The sequence below is a fragment of the Leptodactylus fuscus genome, chromosome 2, assembly GCF_031893055.1.
Source record: "Leptodactylus fuscus isolate aLepFus1 chromosome 2, aLepFus1.hap2, whole genome shotgun sequence".
Taxonomy (NCBI): Eukaryota; Metazoa; Chordata; class Amphibia; order Anura; family Leptodactylidae; genus Leptodactylus; species Leptodactylus fuscus.
This window is the reverse complement of record NC_134266.1, coordinates 18459668-18478152: the sequence shown is the minus strand read 5'-3', so window position 1 is coordinate 18478152 and position 18485 is coordinate 18459668. Positions and strand designations below refer to the sequence as shown.

Genomic DNA, 18485 nt, shown 5'->3' with positions numbered 1-18485 from the left:
ACTATAACATACAGCCAAGTCTATAGATACGCAACGCTCAATGCCGTCATGGAGACCAATAGCTTAGGTATGATTGGCAGACCTTTCTCCGAAAACTGGATAGCTCATTCTCCCACATTCGGTGTAAATTAAGAAGAGTTGCGAGTGTTCTAGTTTCTTATTTTACTACAATATGGTCAATTCTAGGTCGACTGTTCTAACACTGGTTTCCTCCTACCTCTAGATGAGCTATTCCAAAAGGAGCAGAACTACTCCGACGATGTGTTGTCCAACATGGTCAGTGAACCCAGAATCAGTTATGGCAATGATGCCCTTATGCCTTCCCTGACGGAGACCAAGACAACAGTGGAGCTTCTTCCCGTGGATGGAGAGTTCAATGTAGATGATCTACAGCCTTGGCATCCATTTGGTGTGGATTCTGTCCCAGCAAACACCGAGAATGAAGGTAAGAGTAACGTTTAGTGAGGGTTGTTCTATGTGATACACGCGCATGTTTATCTTTGCATGTCCCTGTATGTTTTCTGCTGTTATGCTATTTGTTTCTTGCATGATTGACTATTTGTAACCCTTAAAGTCGACATAGACATAAAATAATCGTTCGGCAGACAGTTTTTTCCTCCCTTGATGAGTTTAGGAGAGATATTGGGGTGAATGGTTGTCGGACAATTTTTAAACCACTTATCGCCTTGGGGACAAAATGATCAGATTCCATCTGTCTGATCCTTCTTTTTTCCACTAGCAAAGATCAGGTGACCAATAGGCAGGCACTATGTTGGAATTGGGGTCAACAGATCTCACAGAGCTTCCAACCTACCTACTGTGGTCAAAAGTCATAAACACCCCTATAAAGGCAGTTGTCTCCATCCCTAGGGTCACCTACATGGAAGTTTTCTAAGAGGTGATAGCTTCTAGGCATCATTTGTCTATACCCTAGTGTAGAATATTCGCGTTATGGCTGCATGGTTCCAAATTCTTGGACCATGAATGAGGACCACTGAAAAAAAGCCATGTATTTTTTTTGTTATAGACTGCTTAGTATGGTATAAAATAAGAAGTAAATGTAACCTTACCCATTCTCTGCCACTTTCTGCCCCTCCTTCCCTCCGTGGCTTTCCACGATGATTTCTCAACATGGACATACAACATGGTCAAATGTCCATGTCTAGATATCATCTCTGGAGGTCAGGATATAAAGATGGGTGGGGGACTGACGCAGGGGAACATTGGTAAGATAAGTATTACTACCTTTTTTAGTAATTTAGTAAAAAAGTAAAAAAGTTTGGGTAGAACGTCTATTATAATATTGAGAAGTCTTTAGTGATAGATGTAGACCATGCTGTTTGTTGTGCATACAACACCCCAGAGGGATTGGTTTTTGGGGTTATCATGAGGATATTGTTATTTTGTACCTAAATATCTAGATTTTTTTTAGAGTCTTAGATCACTTATCGTCTTTCATATGTTCAATACCAGTCAAAACTTTGAATATACCTCTTCTTCCATGGGTTTTTCTTGGTTTTCTACTTTGTAGAGTCATATTGAATGTATGTCCAAACTTTTGACTGGTGCTGTATGTATGGAGACTTTCCATAATCTTACATTGATGTCATATTTACAGGATTGGAAAAACATGGCTATCCTCTTCTCAAAAAAAAAAAAAACCAAAGAAAAAATTGTGCCAGCTCTATCACCTCTAATGGTTGTTTGCGGTATTGCAACTTGTCCTTGTTCACATCAACATGGCCAAGCTGCAATACAGACACTACCTGTGGATGTGGCACGTTCTCTGTTTTTCTAATCATGTGACCCTCTTTGGCCGGGTTCACACGGAGTATTCTGGCTCGTCATTTGGTACGTAGATGCCGCAGGAGGATTTACGGGCCGTATACGCTCCCATTGTTTTCAATGGGAGCCGGTACCGTACACGCGGCGCTATTTTGTAGCCGTGATTTTGCGGCGGCCGCAAAATAGCGCCGCGTGTACGGTACCAAATGACGAGCCAGAATACTCCGTGTGAACCCAGCCTTTAAGGTAGACCATCAGTATGTGATCGGTGAGGAGCCCACCAGTAGGAAAGTGTTTGTGCCCACTGAAGTGATAGGCCTCTACCTGGATCTTTAACGTCCTTGTGCTGGGTACTTCAGTCCCTTAAAGTGAAGATGAGGTGTGTTGTCTTATCCCACTACTCAGAGACCCCCTTGTTTTGCACAGGGTTGGAGCCCCCATCGATCACAAGTTGTTGTACCATCAGGGTATCCTACGTCCTTGTAGAGCAGATACTGAATAACGTTCTAGTCTTCATGCATCTTGTCCCTGCGGTCCCGTCTGTCTGGCACATTAACCCAAGTTGCATTTCTACCATTATATATATCTCTCCCCCTTATCTTTCCCATTCAGTAAATGATATATTGTTATTTTTATTTGCTTTTCCTCTTTTTTTTCTTTTTTTTTCTTTTTTGATGTATTTTTTTGCTGCACGCTCCCAGTTGAACCAGTTGATGCTCGCCCTGCTGCAGATAGAGGACTCACTACACGACCAGGTATATAACGCTTAGCTTCTGACCTTCAATCCTCGGCATGGTGTTCGCTTGCCTGCTTGCGATTACTTTTTGTATGAGATTTGTGTCTTTTGCTGCAGTTCACATTATGCATGTGTTGTACCTGTAGAAATCATTCATGACTTATTTATATTGTTGCACCTGCTCAACCATATGTGTCTACCTCCATTAACACTTTGATTTACTTAATACATGCCATACTTCCATTCACATGATTCGTGAGCTGTATGTTCTGAATTATAATTAATGCCGCCATCCTGCTTTACCCATTATGAAGGGGGTGTCTAGGATTAAAAAATAAGGGTCTGCCTTAAAGGCTACGTACACCACCTTCTTGGTCATTTTTTATATTATTGTATTATTTATGTTATTGGCTAGAAAACATTTTTGAAATAAAGTTTTATTCAAATTCAGTGTGCTTTTTTATGTAGCCTTCACTTACTCTCATGTAATGCAAGATGCTGTGCCCAATTTTTGCAAAGATTTGTCTGAGTAGCTGCCAGATGGCTCGTCTGTCATTGTAATAATCATGAAGGAGCCATCAGGCAGTTACTCAGACAGATCTGTAATAGTCACAGAAGGAGCCAACAGGCAGCTACTCAGACAGATCTGTAACAGTCACAGAAGGAGCCAACAGGCAGCTACTCAGACAGATCTGTAACAGTCACAGAAGGAGCCAAAAGGCAGCTACTCAGACAGATCTGTAATAGTCACAAGAAGATCCATCAGACAGCTACTCAGACAGATCTGTAATAGTCACAAGAAGATCCATCAGACAGCTACTCAGACAGCTCTGTAATAGTCACAGAAGGAGCCAACAGGCAGCTACTCAGACAGATCTGTAACAGTCACAGAAGGAGCCAAAAGGCAGCTACTCACAGATCTATAACAGTCACAGAAGGAGCCAACAGGCAGCTACTCAGACAGATCTGTAATAGTCACAAGAAGATCCATCAGACAGCTACTCAGACAGATCTGTAATAGTCACAAGAAGATCCATCAGACAGCTACTCAGACAGCTCTGTAATAGTCACAGAAGGAGCCAACAGGCAGCTACTCAGACAGATCTATAACAGTCACAGAAGGAGCCAACAGGCAGCTACTCAGACAGATCTATAACAGTCACAGAAGGAGCCGACAGGCAGCTACTCAGACAGATATATAACAGTCACAGAAGAAGCCAACAGGCAGCTACTCAGACAGATCTGTAATAGTCACAGAAGGAGTCAACAGGCAGCTACTCAGACAGATCTATAACAGTCACAAAAGGAGCCAACAGGCAGCTACTCAGACAGATCTGTAATAGTCACAAGAAGATCCATCAGGCAGCTACTCAGACAGATCTGTAATAGTCACAAGAAGATTCATCAGGCAGCTACTCAGACAGAACTTTATGAAAGGGATCACAGCAGTTTGGACTTTATGAGCACAAGCGAATGCTGCAGAAGAAAAAGCAAGTAGAATTTTAATAAAAGCCTATTTAAAAAATATTTTCAAGCCTATAATAAAAAAAATACCCAAGAAGGTTTACGTAGATTTTAAGAAATAGTGCAACATTTCTCCATAAGTGGTGGCAGGTATTGGAGCTCATACCATTTACTTGACCCATTTTTGAATTCTGGACATCCCTCTTAAAGCTTGTTCTCAGTGTATACCTCATATGTCCTTCACATTACTACCCTAAAATGTCAAGTCTCCTTCCCCTCTGAATCCTGGATGGTCGTACATACAGTCCTATGAAAAAGTTTGGGCACCCCTATTAATCTTAATCATTTTTTGTTCTAAATATTTTGGTGTTTGCAACAGCCATTTCAGTTTGATATATCTAATAATTGATGGACACAGTAATATTTCAGGATTGAAATGAGGTTTATTGTACTAACAGAAAATGTGCAATATGCATTAAACCAAAATTTGACCGGTGCAAAAGTATGGGCACCCTTATCATTTTATTGATTTGAATTCCCCTAACTACTTTTTACTGACTTACTGAAGCACAAAATTGGTTTTGTAACCTCAGTGAGCTTTGAACTTCATAGCCAGATGTATCCAATTATAAGAAAAGGTATTTAAGGTGGCCAATTGCAAGTTGATCTCCTATTTGAATCTCCTCTGAAGAGTGGCATCATGGGCTACTCAAAACAACTCTCAAATGATCTGAAAACAAAGACTGTTCAACATAGTTGTTCAGGGGAAGGATACAAAACGTTGTCTCAGAGATTTAACCTGTCAGTTTCCACTGTGAGGAACATAGTAAGGAAATGGAAGACCACAGGGACAGTTCTTGTTAAGCCCAGAAGTGGCAGGCCAAGAAAAATATCAGAAAGGCAGAGAAGAAGAATGGTGAGAAGAGTCAAGGACAATCCACAGACCACCTCCAAAGAGCTGCAGCATCATCTTGCTGCAGATGGTGTCACTGTGCATCGGTCAACTATACAGCGCACTTTGCACAAATAGAAGCTGTATGGGAGAGTGATGAGAAAGAAGCCGTTTCTGCACGTACGCCACAAATAGAGTTGCCTGAGGTATGAAAAAGCACATTTGGACAAGGCAGTTTCATTTTGGAAACAAAAATTGAGTTGTTTGGTTATAAAAAAAGGCGTTATGCATGGCGTCCAAAAAGAAACAGCATTCCAAGAAAAACACATGCTACCCACTGTAAAATTTGGTGGAGGTTCCATCATGCTTTGGGGCTGTGTGGCCAATGCCGGCATCGGGAATCTTGTTACAGTTGAGAGTCGCATGGATTCCACTCAGTATCAGCAGATTCTTGAGAATAATGTTCAAGAATCAGTGACGAAGTTGAAGTTACGCCGGGGATGGATATTTCAGCAAGACAATGATCCAAAACACCGCTCCAAATCCTCAGGCATTCATGCAGAGGAACAATTACAATGTTCTGGAATGGCCATCCCAGTCCCCAGACCTGAATATCATTGAACATCTGTGGGATGATTTGAAGCGGGCTGTCCATGCTCGGCGACCATCTAACTTAACTGAACTTGAATTGTTTGTCCAAAATACCTTTATCCAGGAACCAGGAACTGATTAAAAGCTACAGGAAGCGACTAGAGGCTGTTATCTTTGCAAAAGGAGGATCTACTAAATATTAATGTCACTTTTCTGTTGAGGTGCCCATACTTTTGCACCGGTCAAATTTTGGTTTAATGCATATTGCACATTTTCTGTTAGTACAATAAACCTCATTTCAATCCTGAAATATTACTGTGTCCATCAGTTATTAGATATATCAAACTGAAATGGCTGTTGCAAATACCAAAATATTTAGAACTAAAAATGATTAAGATTAATAGGGGTGCCCAAACTTTTTCATAGGACTGTATTATATGATTGCCAACCGAACATGCTGATTGATGGCTTAGCTGACCATCTGATGTGTATGGCTGGGTCCCGACTTCTCCAACATCTACAGAGTCAAGCATGTTAAATTTCAACATGTCCAATCCTTTTTCGCAAAGGAGTATAGAAGTGTCTGGCAGTGGGTTACCCTTTCTCTCCATCTAAAACAGATGCACACTCGGCCAACCTGAGCATGGATTTGATTGGGGGGGGTCATGAGGAATAGCTGTCAGCCAATTGACCATTCAGCCAACTTTTAATTTTTGTTTTAGTTCCAAGTCTGTCCCACGTCGAGGGTTAGGTGTCCCGCCGACATTGAGTATCTATCATTGGGTGTCATTACTATACCAAACGTGCTTTATTTTTTTAGCTCCTGCTTTAAATATTGGGAATCAAGTCTCAAACTGGATTAATAATGGATTCTAGATTAACTGAACCCATAAAATCAGTAGAACAGTGACGTATCCGCCTTCTGATTCCGACTCAGAGTTTCCATGATCCCCTTCATCTTCCCTGGTGTGATGAATTGATTCATTGCAGTGCATTGGTATCTGTATAGTCACACTTCATAGACGATAAGAGCCATGGAATGATTTGGAATGATTGTGATTGTATTTATTATACATGGGTTTTAATTGGTTAGAAAAAGGCGAAATAATGGGCCTTGAGGATCCCAGTAAAATTGTGTATTTCCTATAGTCTGTGTCCAGATGTTCCCAGGGTATAGTGGATCCAATGACATTGGCAGTACTAGGCTGTCCTCCACCTCGGGACTGCATGCTGTACGGTTTTACATTTGCCAGGAGCGATTTGCAGCTTCTATGAATATGTATCATTTTATGGGAGACTATACTGCCGACAATATAAAGGCACTTCCTTATGAAACTGTCATCATAGCTAATACCTCGCTGTAGTCAGCCATCGGGGGAAAACCTGATTATCGAAGACACTTTCTGACATGTCCATCCTCTCAAGGGTATTGCATCCTACAATAAAGCTACATTTGTGCGTTCTGACAGCGCTAATAGTGTAAGGCGAGCGGTATATTGCTTTTATGGTTTGTTTTTTCCAATTTATTGGAAAGGTTTTTGTGTAAAATGGTTTTCGTCTGCGGAATGATTTCAGGGTTTGGATATGAAGACTAATTTCTCTAATATTTTCTCAAATATCTTTTATACATTGAGTTATCTGGATCATTGTTTCCCTTTATTTTTTAATTTGCTGGTAAGAATAGAGCATGGACTCCATGAGCAGTACAGACTTGTACTATAGAGCGCAGTGACGTTACGGCTCTGTACAGCCTCCAAGTTATATATAGTCCTCTTATTAGATCACCTATAGACCTTCTCTACCTCCGTATGTTTTCTGTTTCGTTCAGAGATTTATAGTATTCAGACTAGAGATGAGCGAACACTGAAATGTCCGAGGTTCGAAATCCGATTCGAACAGCCGCTCACTGTTCGACTGTTCAAACGGATTTCAAACCCCATTATAGTCTATGGGGGGAAATGCTCGTTTCAGGGGTATGCAACATTCGATAAAATTATACTTACCAAGTCCACGAGTGACGGTCGGGCTGGATTCTCCTTGAAGTCTTCTCCCGGCGCAGTGCCCCCGCGGCGTCTTCCGGCTGGAATTCATTCTGCCTAGGCATCGACGCCTGAGCAGAGCCGACTGCGCATGCGCGGGCATGCCCGCGCATGCGCAGTCGGCTCTGCCTAGGCCGGATGCCTAGGCAGAGTGAATTCCAGCCGGAAGACGCCGCGGGGACGCTGCACCGGGAGAAAACTTCTAAAGGTAAGAGAAGAATCAGCGTTGATTGGCAGAATGTATAGCATTCGGCCAATCAACGCTGGTTCTGCATCGAACCTTAAACTTCGAACAGCTAGTAGTATATGATCGAGTATGAGTATTTCAAATACCGTAGTATTCGATCGAACACCTACTCGATCAAACACTACTCGCTCATCTCTAATTCAGACCCCTTTTCACTCTTTGGTTCATTGCAGCCATTTGTTAAAAGCAAAAAAGTACAGTTTATTTCTCATTAATGTTCACTTAGCCCCATCTTGACAGATAAAAACCAGAAATGTAGATATTTTTGAAAATTTATTAAAAAATAAAAACTGAAATATCACCTGGTCTTAAGTATTCAGACCCTTTGCTCAGTATTGAGTCTTCTTGGGAATGATGCAACAAGTTTCTCACATCTGGATTTGTGGATCTTCTGCCGTTCTTCCTTGCAGATCCTCTCCATTTCTGTCAGGTTGGATGGTGAACGTTGATGGATGAGATGCTCAATTGAGTTGAGGTCTGGCCTCTGGCTGGGCCAGTCCAGAATGGTCACAGAGTTGTTCTCAAGCCACTCCTTTAGTATTTTAGCTGTGTATGTATGGTCTTGTTGGAAGGTGAACCTTCAACCCAGTCTGAGGTTCAGAGCACTCTGGAAGAGGTTTTCTTCCAGGATATCTCTGTACTTGGCCGCTTTTATCTTTCCTTCAATTGCAACCAGTCGTCCTGTCCCTGTCCCACAGCATGATGCTGCCACCACCATGTTTCACCATTGGGATTGTATTGGGCAGGTGATGAGCAGGGCCTGGTTTTCTCCTCAGATACTGCTTAGGATTAAAGCCAAAAAGTTCAATCTTTGTCTCATCAGACCAGAGAATCTTATTTCTCATAGTCTGGGAGTCCTTCATGTGTTTTTTTGGCCTTCATATGTCTTGCACTAAGGAGAGGCTTCCTTCGGGCCACTCTGCCATAACACCCCGACTGGTGGAGGGCTGCAGTGATAGGTGACTTTGTGGAACTTTCTCCCATCTCCCTACTGCATCTCTGGAGATCAGCCACAGTGACCTTTGGGTTGTTCTTTACCTCTCTTACCAAGGCTCTTCTCCCACGATTGCCCAGTTTGGCTGGATGGCCAGGTCTGGGAAGAGTTCTGGTCGCCCCAAACTTCTTCCATGTAAGGATAATGAAGGCCACTGTGCTCTTAGGAATGCTGCAGAAATTCTTTTGTAACCTTAGGTAGATCTGTGCCTTGCCATGATTCTGTCTCTGAGCTCCTTGGACAGTTCCTTTGACCTCATGATTCTCATTTGCTCTGACATGTACTGTGAGCTGTGAGGTCTTATATAGACAGGTATGTGCCTTTAATAATCAAGTCCAATTAAACACAGCTGGACTCCAGTAAAGATGTAGAACCATCTCAAGGAGGATCAGAAGGAAATGGACAGCATGCGAGTTAAATATGAATGTCATAGCAAAGGGTCTGAATACTTATGACCATGTGATATTTTATTTCTGGGAGGGGGGGGGTTCTGTCAAGATGGAGTTCTGAGTGAACATTAATGAGAAATAAAATGAACTTTTTTTTTTGTTTTTAGCAAATGGCTGCAATGAAGCAGAGTGAAAATTGTAAAGGGGTCTGAATACTTTCCGTACCCACTGTATGATGGATTCCATATTAAGGAGATAAAAGAATACAGTGGTACATGCCTACAGCTCCTGCACGGGCTTTAGACTTATTTAAGTTGACTAGTTTAATAAACTAGTCCATAAACTCAGAAGCGGTCAGGGTGGATGACACTAAAATGTCATACTGACCTATTCCCAGAGATCTATACAGTCCTGGTCCCCTTTCCCATCAATATCTGCAGGGTTTTGCTGGGCAGTCTCAGCTATGACTGTATAAGCCTTCATACATGGTGTCCTATTGGTTTTTCTGCTACTAATAACCACATTATGGCTGCAGCACATTTTACATTTCTCTCTGAGGCATGGGGCGTGTACAATAATGAGCAGACTGCCCCCACCATCCATTATTACTACTACTGGTTTCTTTACATGTAATTCTGCCAGTAGTAACTGTAAAATAGCGAATTATTAGATAAAAAAAAGGCCTAAGTGAACATAGTGGGAAAGCTTTGAATATATCAGTGTTGCTCGGAGGGGTATTGAGTGAGAGGAAGATGTTGCCACGATGTTCAGCTGCCCTTATAGAATGAAAAACATTTTTTTGTCAAAATCAAGTAGCCATCCTACAAACCAACAAGAGCACTGTGCTCACAGCTCTGAGCACTATAAGCTACAAGGGCTGGATCTATAATGTTTTTGGTGCTGACAGACTCCCTTTAAACAATAATGAAATGACTCTGCTGACTTTGTCCCAGTGTACACAGCAAAGCTGAAAATTGAGAACGTAAACAAAAATGTTAGCCTATTGAATACGTCAGTGTAAAAGCTTTACAAAGATGTATAGTCCTCGCTGACGTTACATTCGTATTTACATTGGCGCCCATGATTATTTGACGTCGGAGTGTTCGGCAGTAGAATAGGTATTTGTGGTGCCATCTGCTCATGTTGTTAATGATCGAGCCCAAACAGAATACAATGAATGATATGAGCTTGTCCATTCCAGTAAGCGCTAACCCCCCGCACTGTTCCAGCATATGCAGCACTTGTCTATCTGAGCCTGCCAAATTCATGGTTCATTTCCCCGGGTAAATGGAGGGATGCGATAATAGATTTGTGTTGACAATGATGCTCTTAAACACAGGAAGAAAACACTTTACATTATGAAAGCCGCACTGCGCGGTGTCAGTGTTCTGAGTGTCATCTTACCTTTACGTGACCTGCTGGAGACCGCACATTGTTGATGATGGGAATTAGAAATACAAATAGATTGATGGATTGATTGTAAGACTCTATTGTACGGTGCTAAGCAAAAGTTTTCTACAAAGGAAGAATGTTTTCAAAAATAGTTTATTTTTGGAAATTGAAGAAATGAGAAATGTAAATCCCCTCAATCTTTGGTGTGACCTTTGCCCTTTGGAGGAGGAGTCCTGGAAGTGATGATACGGCCCCCACAGATATAGTCCTGATCTCAACATCATCCAGTCTGTCTGGGATGACATGAAGAGACAGATGGATTGGAGCGAGCCGACATCCACAGAAGTTCTGAAATTCGCCCTGACATGCGGAGTGTCCGTTTCTGGGCCATCTCCTGTCTGTTGACCACACATTCTTACCGGATCCGTCTCTTAGTTTATCACAAAGTCTGTGTTTTTGTTTGTTGTCCTGCTTTTTGAGGATTGACCTCAGGTTCTCAATAGGAATGAGATCTGGGGAGTTTCCTGGCCATGGACCTAAAAGGTCAATGTTTTGTTCACCGAGCCACTTAGTTATCATTTTCACCTTGGTCTCCATCAAGAAGCTTTGTCTATTGCCAAATGTCACCTACCATGGTTGGGAGAAGTTGCTCTTGGAGGACCCCATGCTTTATTAAACAGTGTTCTTTGGCCAAAATTGAGGGTAAGCCCACGTTCCCTCGGTCGAAAAGCAGCCTACTCATGAACGGTGTTTGGTCATAAACAAGGGAAAGTGGCCCAGTCATGAAGGAGTTAGGGACCCAAGGAAAGAGGAGTAAGGTGCTGCCAGACACCTCTGGGAAACCAAGTATAGAAAAAGGAGAGGTCATTGAAATTTAACATGCACAATCCTTACGGGGCAAAAAAGTCAAGAGGCCCCAGACATACAAGATACATTGACTGCTGTACCCAAAATCCGGTGGTTGTCCAGCTAGGTCTTTCCCCTAGTTGTCTCCTCTATGGGCTCCTTTAAGTCTAAGCTCCTCTCAAATTTATAAGGTGCACACCTCATGGACCATCGAGTCTAGGAATAACTTCCAGTATGGTTACTTTATCGTTGTTTATGATTTTTCATATACAGGATCAGGGCTCACCAACATTAAGACTGAGGAGATTTCTGAAATGAAGATGGACGCTGGTTACGAAGTTCACCACCAGAAACTGGTAAGCCGATGAGAGCTGTGGCCTCCAGGATGTATCCGTAACCCCAAAAAATGTTAGGAAATACAAGGAAAATGTAGAAAATATTAGAGGAGTGAATTTCACCATTAGGGTTGAGCCGATCTTGAGATTTCAAGATCGTTTTTAAAATCCGATTTCCGATCATTTTCCATCTGAACCTGATCCCAATTCCGATCCTAATGCAAGTCCATGGGATTTTTTATTATGATCAAAGATCGGATTTTAAAAATGATCCTATTCACTACACAGCATGGAGTCCAAAAATTGCTTCAATTTTTGGACTCCATGTTGTGTAGTGATTTAAAAAAAAAATCCCCCGGCTACTTAGTCCCACCCGGTGTCCGCTTACCTGCACAGATCCGCTGCCGCTCTCCGTTCTTCTCGGTCCAGTCCTCTCTCATTGACATGCCTTCAGAGCGCCGTGTGCGCCACCTCCCTAGGCTAGTGTTAGAGATTATGGGAGTAGGCGGGGCTTGTGGCTTAGGAGAGTGTGGGCGGGGAGACGTGAGTGCATCGCTCACGTCTCCCCTCCCAGTACCCGCCCACACTCTCCTAAGCCACAAGCCCTGCCTACTCCCATCATCCATTTTTCTTTGTGCCCCCACATGTACACTCCCCCTATCATGATATGTTCCCCACCACAGTATAAGGTCCCTTTCCTAGTGCGTCCGTAGTTTAATGTCCGCCTTCAGTTACCCTCACAGTTTACTGTCTGGGGGCAGTTACCTGTAACAAGGGGGATGTATAACAACCGTATGAATAATGGCGTAGACATATGTATGTACCTAGATAAAGAAAACCTAGATTTCTGGGCTTTGCTGCTATAATCTGAATAAATCTGTCTTTTTCTAGGTATTCTTTGCAGAAGAAGTCGGCTCGAACAAGGGGGCAATAATTGGTTTAATGGTTGGCGGTGTTGTCATTGCAACAGTTATAGTAATCACCTTGGTGATGCTGAAGAAGAAGCAGTATACATCTATCCATCACGGTGTAGTAGAGGTGAGCATCGGGGAATTGTGACCCCATCAGCAATGCAGCCGGCAATGCTTTGTTTTATGCGTACCGGCAGCTAACAGGGCAATCTGTCCGCACTTGTCATTGTCAAATGGCACGAAGAATACCTGGATTGTGCCCTGGCATGACAGTAGTGAGACAACTATGGAGCCTTGCCTAACTCTTACATGTGTCTTCAGTTTGCAATATTTAAAGGTGTTTACCAGGATATAACATTGACACGTCTATTCTGGAGTTGTATGAGCTGCAGTACTAGACATAGCCACCTTCACATGGATGGCGCTATGTTGAGCACTGCAGTGAAGATGGTCCAGTACCCCAGGAAATATCACCGGCCAGAGATTAAGAGATAAGATAAGATATAATAATCCTTTAATAGTCCCACAATGGGGAAATTTCAGTGATACAGTTTCATAGCTGGTACAGTAGTATATAACAAGAGAAAAACACATACAAGCTCATGGCAGATAGAGAAATCCTAGGAATCATAGCAACTAAAAAGAAAGAAACACAGACACACTGCAGGATCATTTAGTTCTCTGTGCGGAGTGATGTTAATAATAATACAGCCGAATGTGGTTGGAGGACACAAGGAGGGGTCACAGCATGTAGATATAACAGGCAAAAAACGTTTTTTTGCAGAGGTGGGGGACATATGCAGCTATCATGATAACATGTGGTAGTTCCTTTGGTAGGTGGTGAGATCTCCTGCTCACAGCTGATAGTTCGGTATCTTGCATCAGCGCTATTGTCCATTAACCACAAAAAAAAATGCCCCAAATGTCCTTCATCACAAGCCCTCCTCCTCTTTTCTTCTTACCACTGTGTTCTACTGCCTAGAGAGGTCTGAAGCCATCCAGGTAGACAGGGTGCTGCTCTCTTGCCAAGCTTCCATAAACACATGGGTAGGTGGGTGATGGTTCCCAGGCTGTAACATTCCCAGGTGTCCACAGTAATAGAAAGAAATACCAGTCAGCTGTAGCATCTTCACACATCAGCAATAGACGCCAAAAATCATCTCCTTGAAAAGAAGAAGTCCACACTTCCATGAAGGTTTCTCCTCCATGCCGCATGGTGAGACATGCTGTCCTTAGCTCCTGGGGGGATGGTAATAGGCACATGTGCACACAGGTCTTGAGTCACTGTCCATGCTTAACAATAGAAACAAAAGGATCAAAATACTGCACAGGATCTTCCATTCGATTTATAGTTGCTAATTCATAGTGCTAGTTTGCTTAGACGATTCTTGAAGATACAGAGAAAAAGAATGAAAAAGGAAAGATAAAGGTTGCTCCCAGCTTGGAGCTCTGTATCGAGGCTGCCACACAAGGCGGCGCCAGGAAGTAACAATGTAACAGCCGATCGGCATCTGTCCTGTATGAGCCAAAGGAGCACGCCACTATAACATGTACCTGCTCTTTCCCCTACCTATCGTGCAGGTCATGGTATATGGATGGCCCCATCAATGAGAGCTTTTTTTTTAAACCGAAAGTGCACTTTAAGCCATTTTATAACTTTTAAGTGTCGAGAAGTGGATTAAGTGTCGTCATTTTGTCATTGATAAGTGCTTTTTCTGCAATTCTAGGCACAACCAGGGGACAAGTATGGGTGTGCTTTTGGAAAAATGCAGTGATAGACGACTCCTTTATTTTCCAACATACAGACTTCTCAGACGTTGCCACTGTTCACGATATATGAGTTGAAATCACCTTTAAAAAGGCACATCAGTAAATTTTTTTTAAAAATGGCCCCCAACCTATTGCACATGTAGTGTAATGCTGTGATTAACTTTCTGATAGCTTTAAAGTTATGTGCTCGCCCCGGAGCAATGACCTTCTCTAATGCACACAGAGTGTCCTGTATGAACAGGAGGTCGGACTCACAATGCAAGCCTATTAATTCCTCAGTTTGACTCTAATTGACTTGCATTTATGCCTTGATTCCTGTTAATACATGAAAAAGTTTGGTAGATTCATGTCCGTCTTAATAAAGCCCTACTGGCACAGGGAATGAGAGATTTATGAAGAAATCGGAGCTCTATCATTCGGACATCACTAATCCAGAATACTGGCATGAGCTACAATGGACCTGTTAGGCCAAGGCGTCCCGTTCCTACATTGATGAATCCCCCTCCCCAGTGTGTGCATCAGGGGAACAGAAAGAAGGCCAGTAATGCTCCAGAAGAGAGCATATAACCACCAAGCCATTAGTAATTTATTCAGTAACATTTCATTGCACGCAGGTGTATTTTCGTACGGGGTTGGTGCATAACATTTTTACTGGTGCGCTTAAGTTTGCAAATGGGCTGCAATAACTAAAACTAGTCTTGAAACATTTGCAAGACGTTTAATATAAGACTGAGGGTGCCTTTGCACCATTCGATTACATTGTGGTAGGGCACATGTAGGATGTTGTTAAAGAAGGGTCATGTCAGAACTTGTTTTTAGGAAATATTTTATGGTCAGGGCCAGATTATAGCAAGGGCACATCCATTACATACTCTTGGGCCTTCACTACAGGTCCAAACTGATGGCCATTTTGTGAGCCCGAGAAGAAGTAGTGAGGTGGTCATGAGTATTTATGTCTCTCCTAAGGGATAACTTCAGTGCCCCCCCTCTTAATTTTGTTAAATTGCTCACCCCACCCCCTAAAAGACTCTTCCATTCAATGGGACAGATACAGAAGCATGTCGGCAATACATTTACTGCTCGGCCAACCATGATCTCATAGCCTTGCTCGGTTTTACCAGGGTGATTAGAGCTACAAGCCCGAGCAGCCAGTATTAGATCTGGGAATATGAAGTCTCATTGCATCAGCAAAATGATGCAACATCATGACAGTCCTCTGTCAGGTCTTCCTTAATGATCTACTAAACTAATTTTCTAATGGATTTCCTGGAAGAAGGATATATGTCCCGAGGGAAATCTCATTATACATGTGGAAAAGAGAGAATCCAGAGTGAAGCTTTTAAAAGAGAATATCCCTTATGTAAGAAGTATTACATACCTTAGCAGAGTCTGAGTCTCCTCAGGGTACAGCCGCTTATGTTAGCCAGGCACATATGGAAGCCGTTGACCGAAATTTGGTCAACTGTTCTCTTCCCTGATCTCATGACAATAAATTGTTTCGTCCCAAACATGTATTAATATTAAATCGAAAGGGGGAACAATTCACCACCAAGTACTGAAAGTCGCTTACCTTATGGTAGAACAGAGGAATGGGCAAGTCAAAGCCCATCATGTCCAACCATTGAATATAAAATGGACCAAAATTCCCAGTGGGATAACCAATACATATCCGCGCTTACCAGAGGTACTTGTAAATAAATCCTTTAATCAAAATCATAAAGTAAAACCACTACGCGTTTCGGGCACAATGAACCCTTCTTCAGGCCCAAAATCTCTGTGTCACATTTGGCCGAACAGGCACAGAGATGTTGTACCTGAAGAAGGGCTCATTGTATAGAAAAGTAGACTGTTTTCTTACCACTTCACCGAGCAAAAATCTTTGAGGTGCCAAACCTTCCCTCCGGACTATAGGAGGGCTGACCATAGGTACCATCACAACCTCCTACGGGTGAGCACATTACTTTGGTATTTTGGAATGCATATTGGGGTTAATGCACTAGGTGCTTGCGCGGTGCTGTCTTCCACATGGATTTTCCACCTCCTATTAACTACGTTGGTTTTTGCAGGCGGAATCTGCCTGAAAAAAAAAAAGCTAGCGGAACCCATAGAACACGTTTTTTTTCCACGTGGATTCTGACACGAATTCAACGCCGAAATCCACGCCCCAAAACTCCCTAAGAAGAAATAATATTAACACGTGACCACAAGAAACAGAGACCAACTCTGTCTAACTTCTGTTCTTATTTATCCTTCAGGTTGACGCCGCCGTGACTCCGGAAGAACGTCACCTGACCAAGATGCAACAAAACGGCTACGAGAACCCCACGTACAAGTTCTTCGAACAGATGCAGAATTAGGAACACCACAGCAGCCTCTCGTCTCGGACAGCAAATGATTGCTTCACTGCCCATCGGTGTTCCGCTATATACATATATAAATATAGAACCAGAAAAAAAAAATGAAAAAAAAAATCATGTTGAGAGAATTAAAAAAAAAAAATCTGAAAAATCTTTAAAAAAAAAAAAAAAAAATTCCACCACCGTTTTATGATTTCCTCATTTTCGCCTTTTGACAGCTGTGCTGTAACACAAGTAGATGCTTGAACTAATAAACTAAGATCGGTAATGTATTCTCTTAACATTTCAGTCCTTACATTATTCAATGAATGTTTTTGTGTACTGTAAAGAGTTTAGCCGTCTTAAGACCTAGTGCATGAGTAGTCGCCTCTCCCTTATTTATCATGTAGATCTTTAAACAGGTTGTATATTATTCTTGTGAGTTGTGACAAAAAATAAAAAATTTTAAGTCCGGGGTGAAAAACCGCTTTACAAACCGATTGGGGGATGCATTATGTGTATGTGAGGTTTTATGCTGCTTCTTTTGCCTAGTCCCTTTGTTTTACCACCTCCGCTATGCATTTTAAGAGATTTTAAAAAATTAAAATTTTTGAATTTTATTTTTATTTTTTTAAAAATTCCATGCAATTTTTTTTTTTATTTTTAATTTTTTTTCTTTCCTCTCTACTGTGTTATTGTACAGATTGTTCTGCCGTGTTAGTGATGTAGAAAATTATGGAAACACACGCACATTTGTTTTTTTTTGTGCCTGTTTTATGTGCACACTTTAGGAATTGCAGACGTTTCATTCAAAATCAAACAAAAAAAATATATATATAATTTTATTTTTTTTTCCATGTAACTTTTAAGCTTTAACCCCCTATCAGTGCTGGATGTGCGCCTGTGACACAATGTGTTGCAGGACCCTCTAGTTTTTTGTTTTTTTTCGGGGTTTCATGTGTCTCTGATAATTCAAAGCACTTTTTTTTAAGAAAATGAAAAAAAAAAGTGCCCTGCTGGTCGAAAAATTAGCAGAGATTCCTTAATGACAACTTTCTGCTGGATGATTGTACAGAATCATTGCTTATGAACTAATAGCTTTCTACACTGTGTTACATAAATAAATTTAAAAAAAATCGGATCTCATGTGTCAGAGTATTTTTTTGGGCATGTTACCCAGTGTTCATGGGTATAATGGAAAACATTGGTGTGTATAGAGGCAAGGCTCTATGTATTGGCCGGATTTACTGGGCCTAGGGGGGTTCGCATGGCAGAAAATGGAGAGGAATTTAGCTACAGTGTTGGCCAAAAGTATTGGCACCCCTGCAATTCTGTCAGATAATACTCGTGTTCTTCCAGATAATGATTGCAAGCACAAATTCTTTGGTATTATTATCTTCATTTAATTTGTCTTCAATGGAAAACCACAAAAAGAATTATCAAAAAGCCAAATTGGATATAATTCCACAGCAAACAAAAAAGGGGGTGGACAAAAGTATTGGCACTGTTTGAAAAATCATGTGATGCTTCTCTAATTTGTGTAATTAACAGCACCTGTTACTTACCTGAGGCACCTAACAGGTGGTGGCAATAGCTAAATCACACTTGCAGCCAGTTGAAATGGATTAAAGTTGACTCAACCTCTGTCCTGTGTCCTTGTGTGTACCTCATTGAGCATGGAGAAAAGAAAGAAGACCAAAGAAATGTTTGAGGACTTGAGAAGTAAAATTGTGAGGAAGCATGAGCAATCTCAAGGCT

General features: G+C 41.8%; 1 protein-coding gene across 4 annotated transcripts in view; it reads left to right on the top strand.

Moving 5' to 3' along the window:
• APP (amyloid beta precursor protein) overlaps positions 1-17868 on the top strand; it is a 217671-nt gene extending 199803 nt beyond the window's left edge. For 2 of the 4 annotated variants that reach the window (XM_075263475.1, XM_075263473.1), the window contains 5 exons: positions 224-445; positions 2487-2540; positions 11649-11731; positions 12602-12748; positions 16647-17868. In XM_075263475.1, coding sequence (XP_075119576.1) covers positions 224-445; positions 2487-2540; positions 11649-11731; positions 12602-12748; positions 16647-16748 — 608 coding nt within the window. In that variant the 3' untranslated portion in view covers positions 16749-17868. The remainder of the gene's footprint in view (positions 1-223; positions 446-2486; positions 2541-11648; positions 11732-12601; positions 12749-16646) is intronic. The other 2 variants (XM_075263474.1, XM_075263476.1) reach the window with 1 other exon arrangement.
• Positions 17869-18485: the final 617 nt, after the last annotated feature.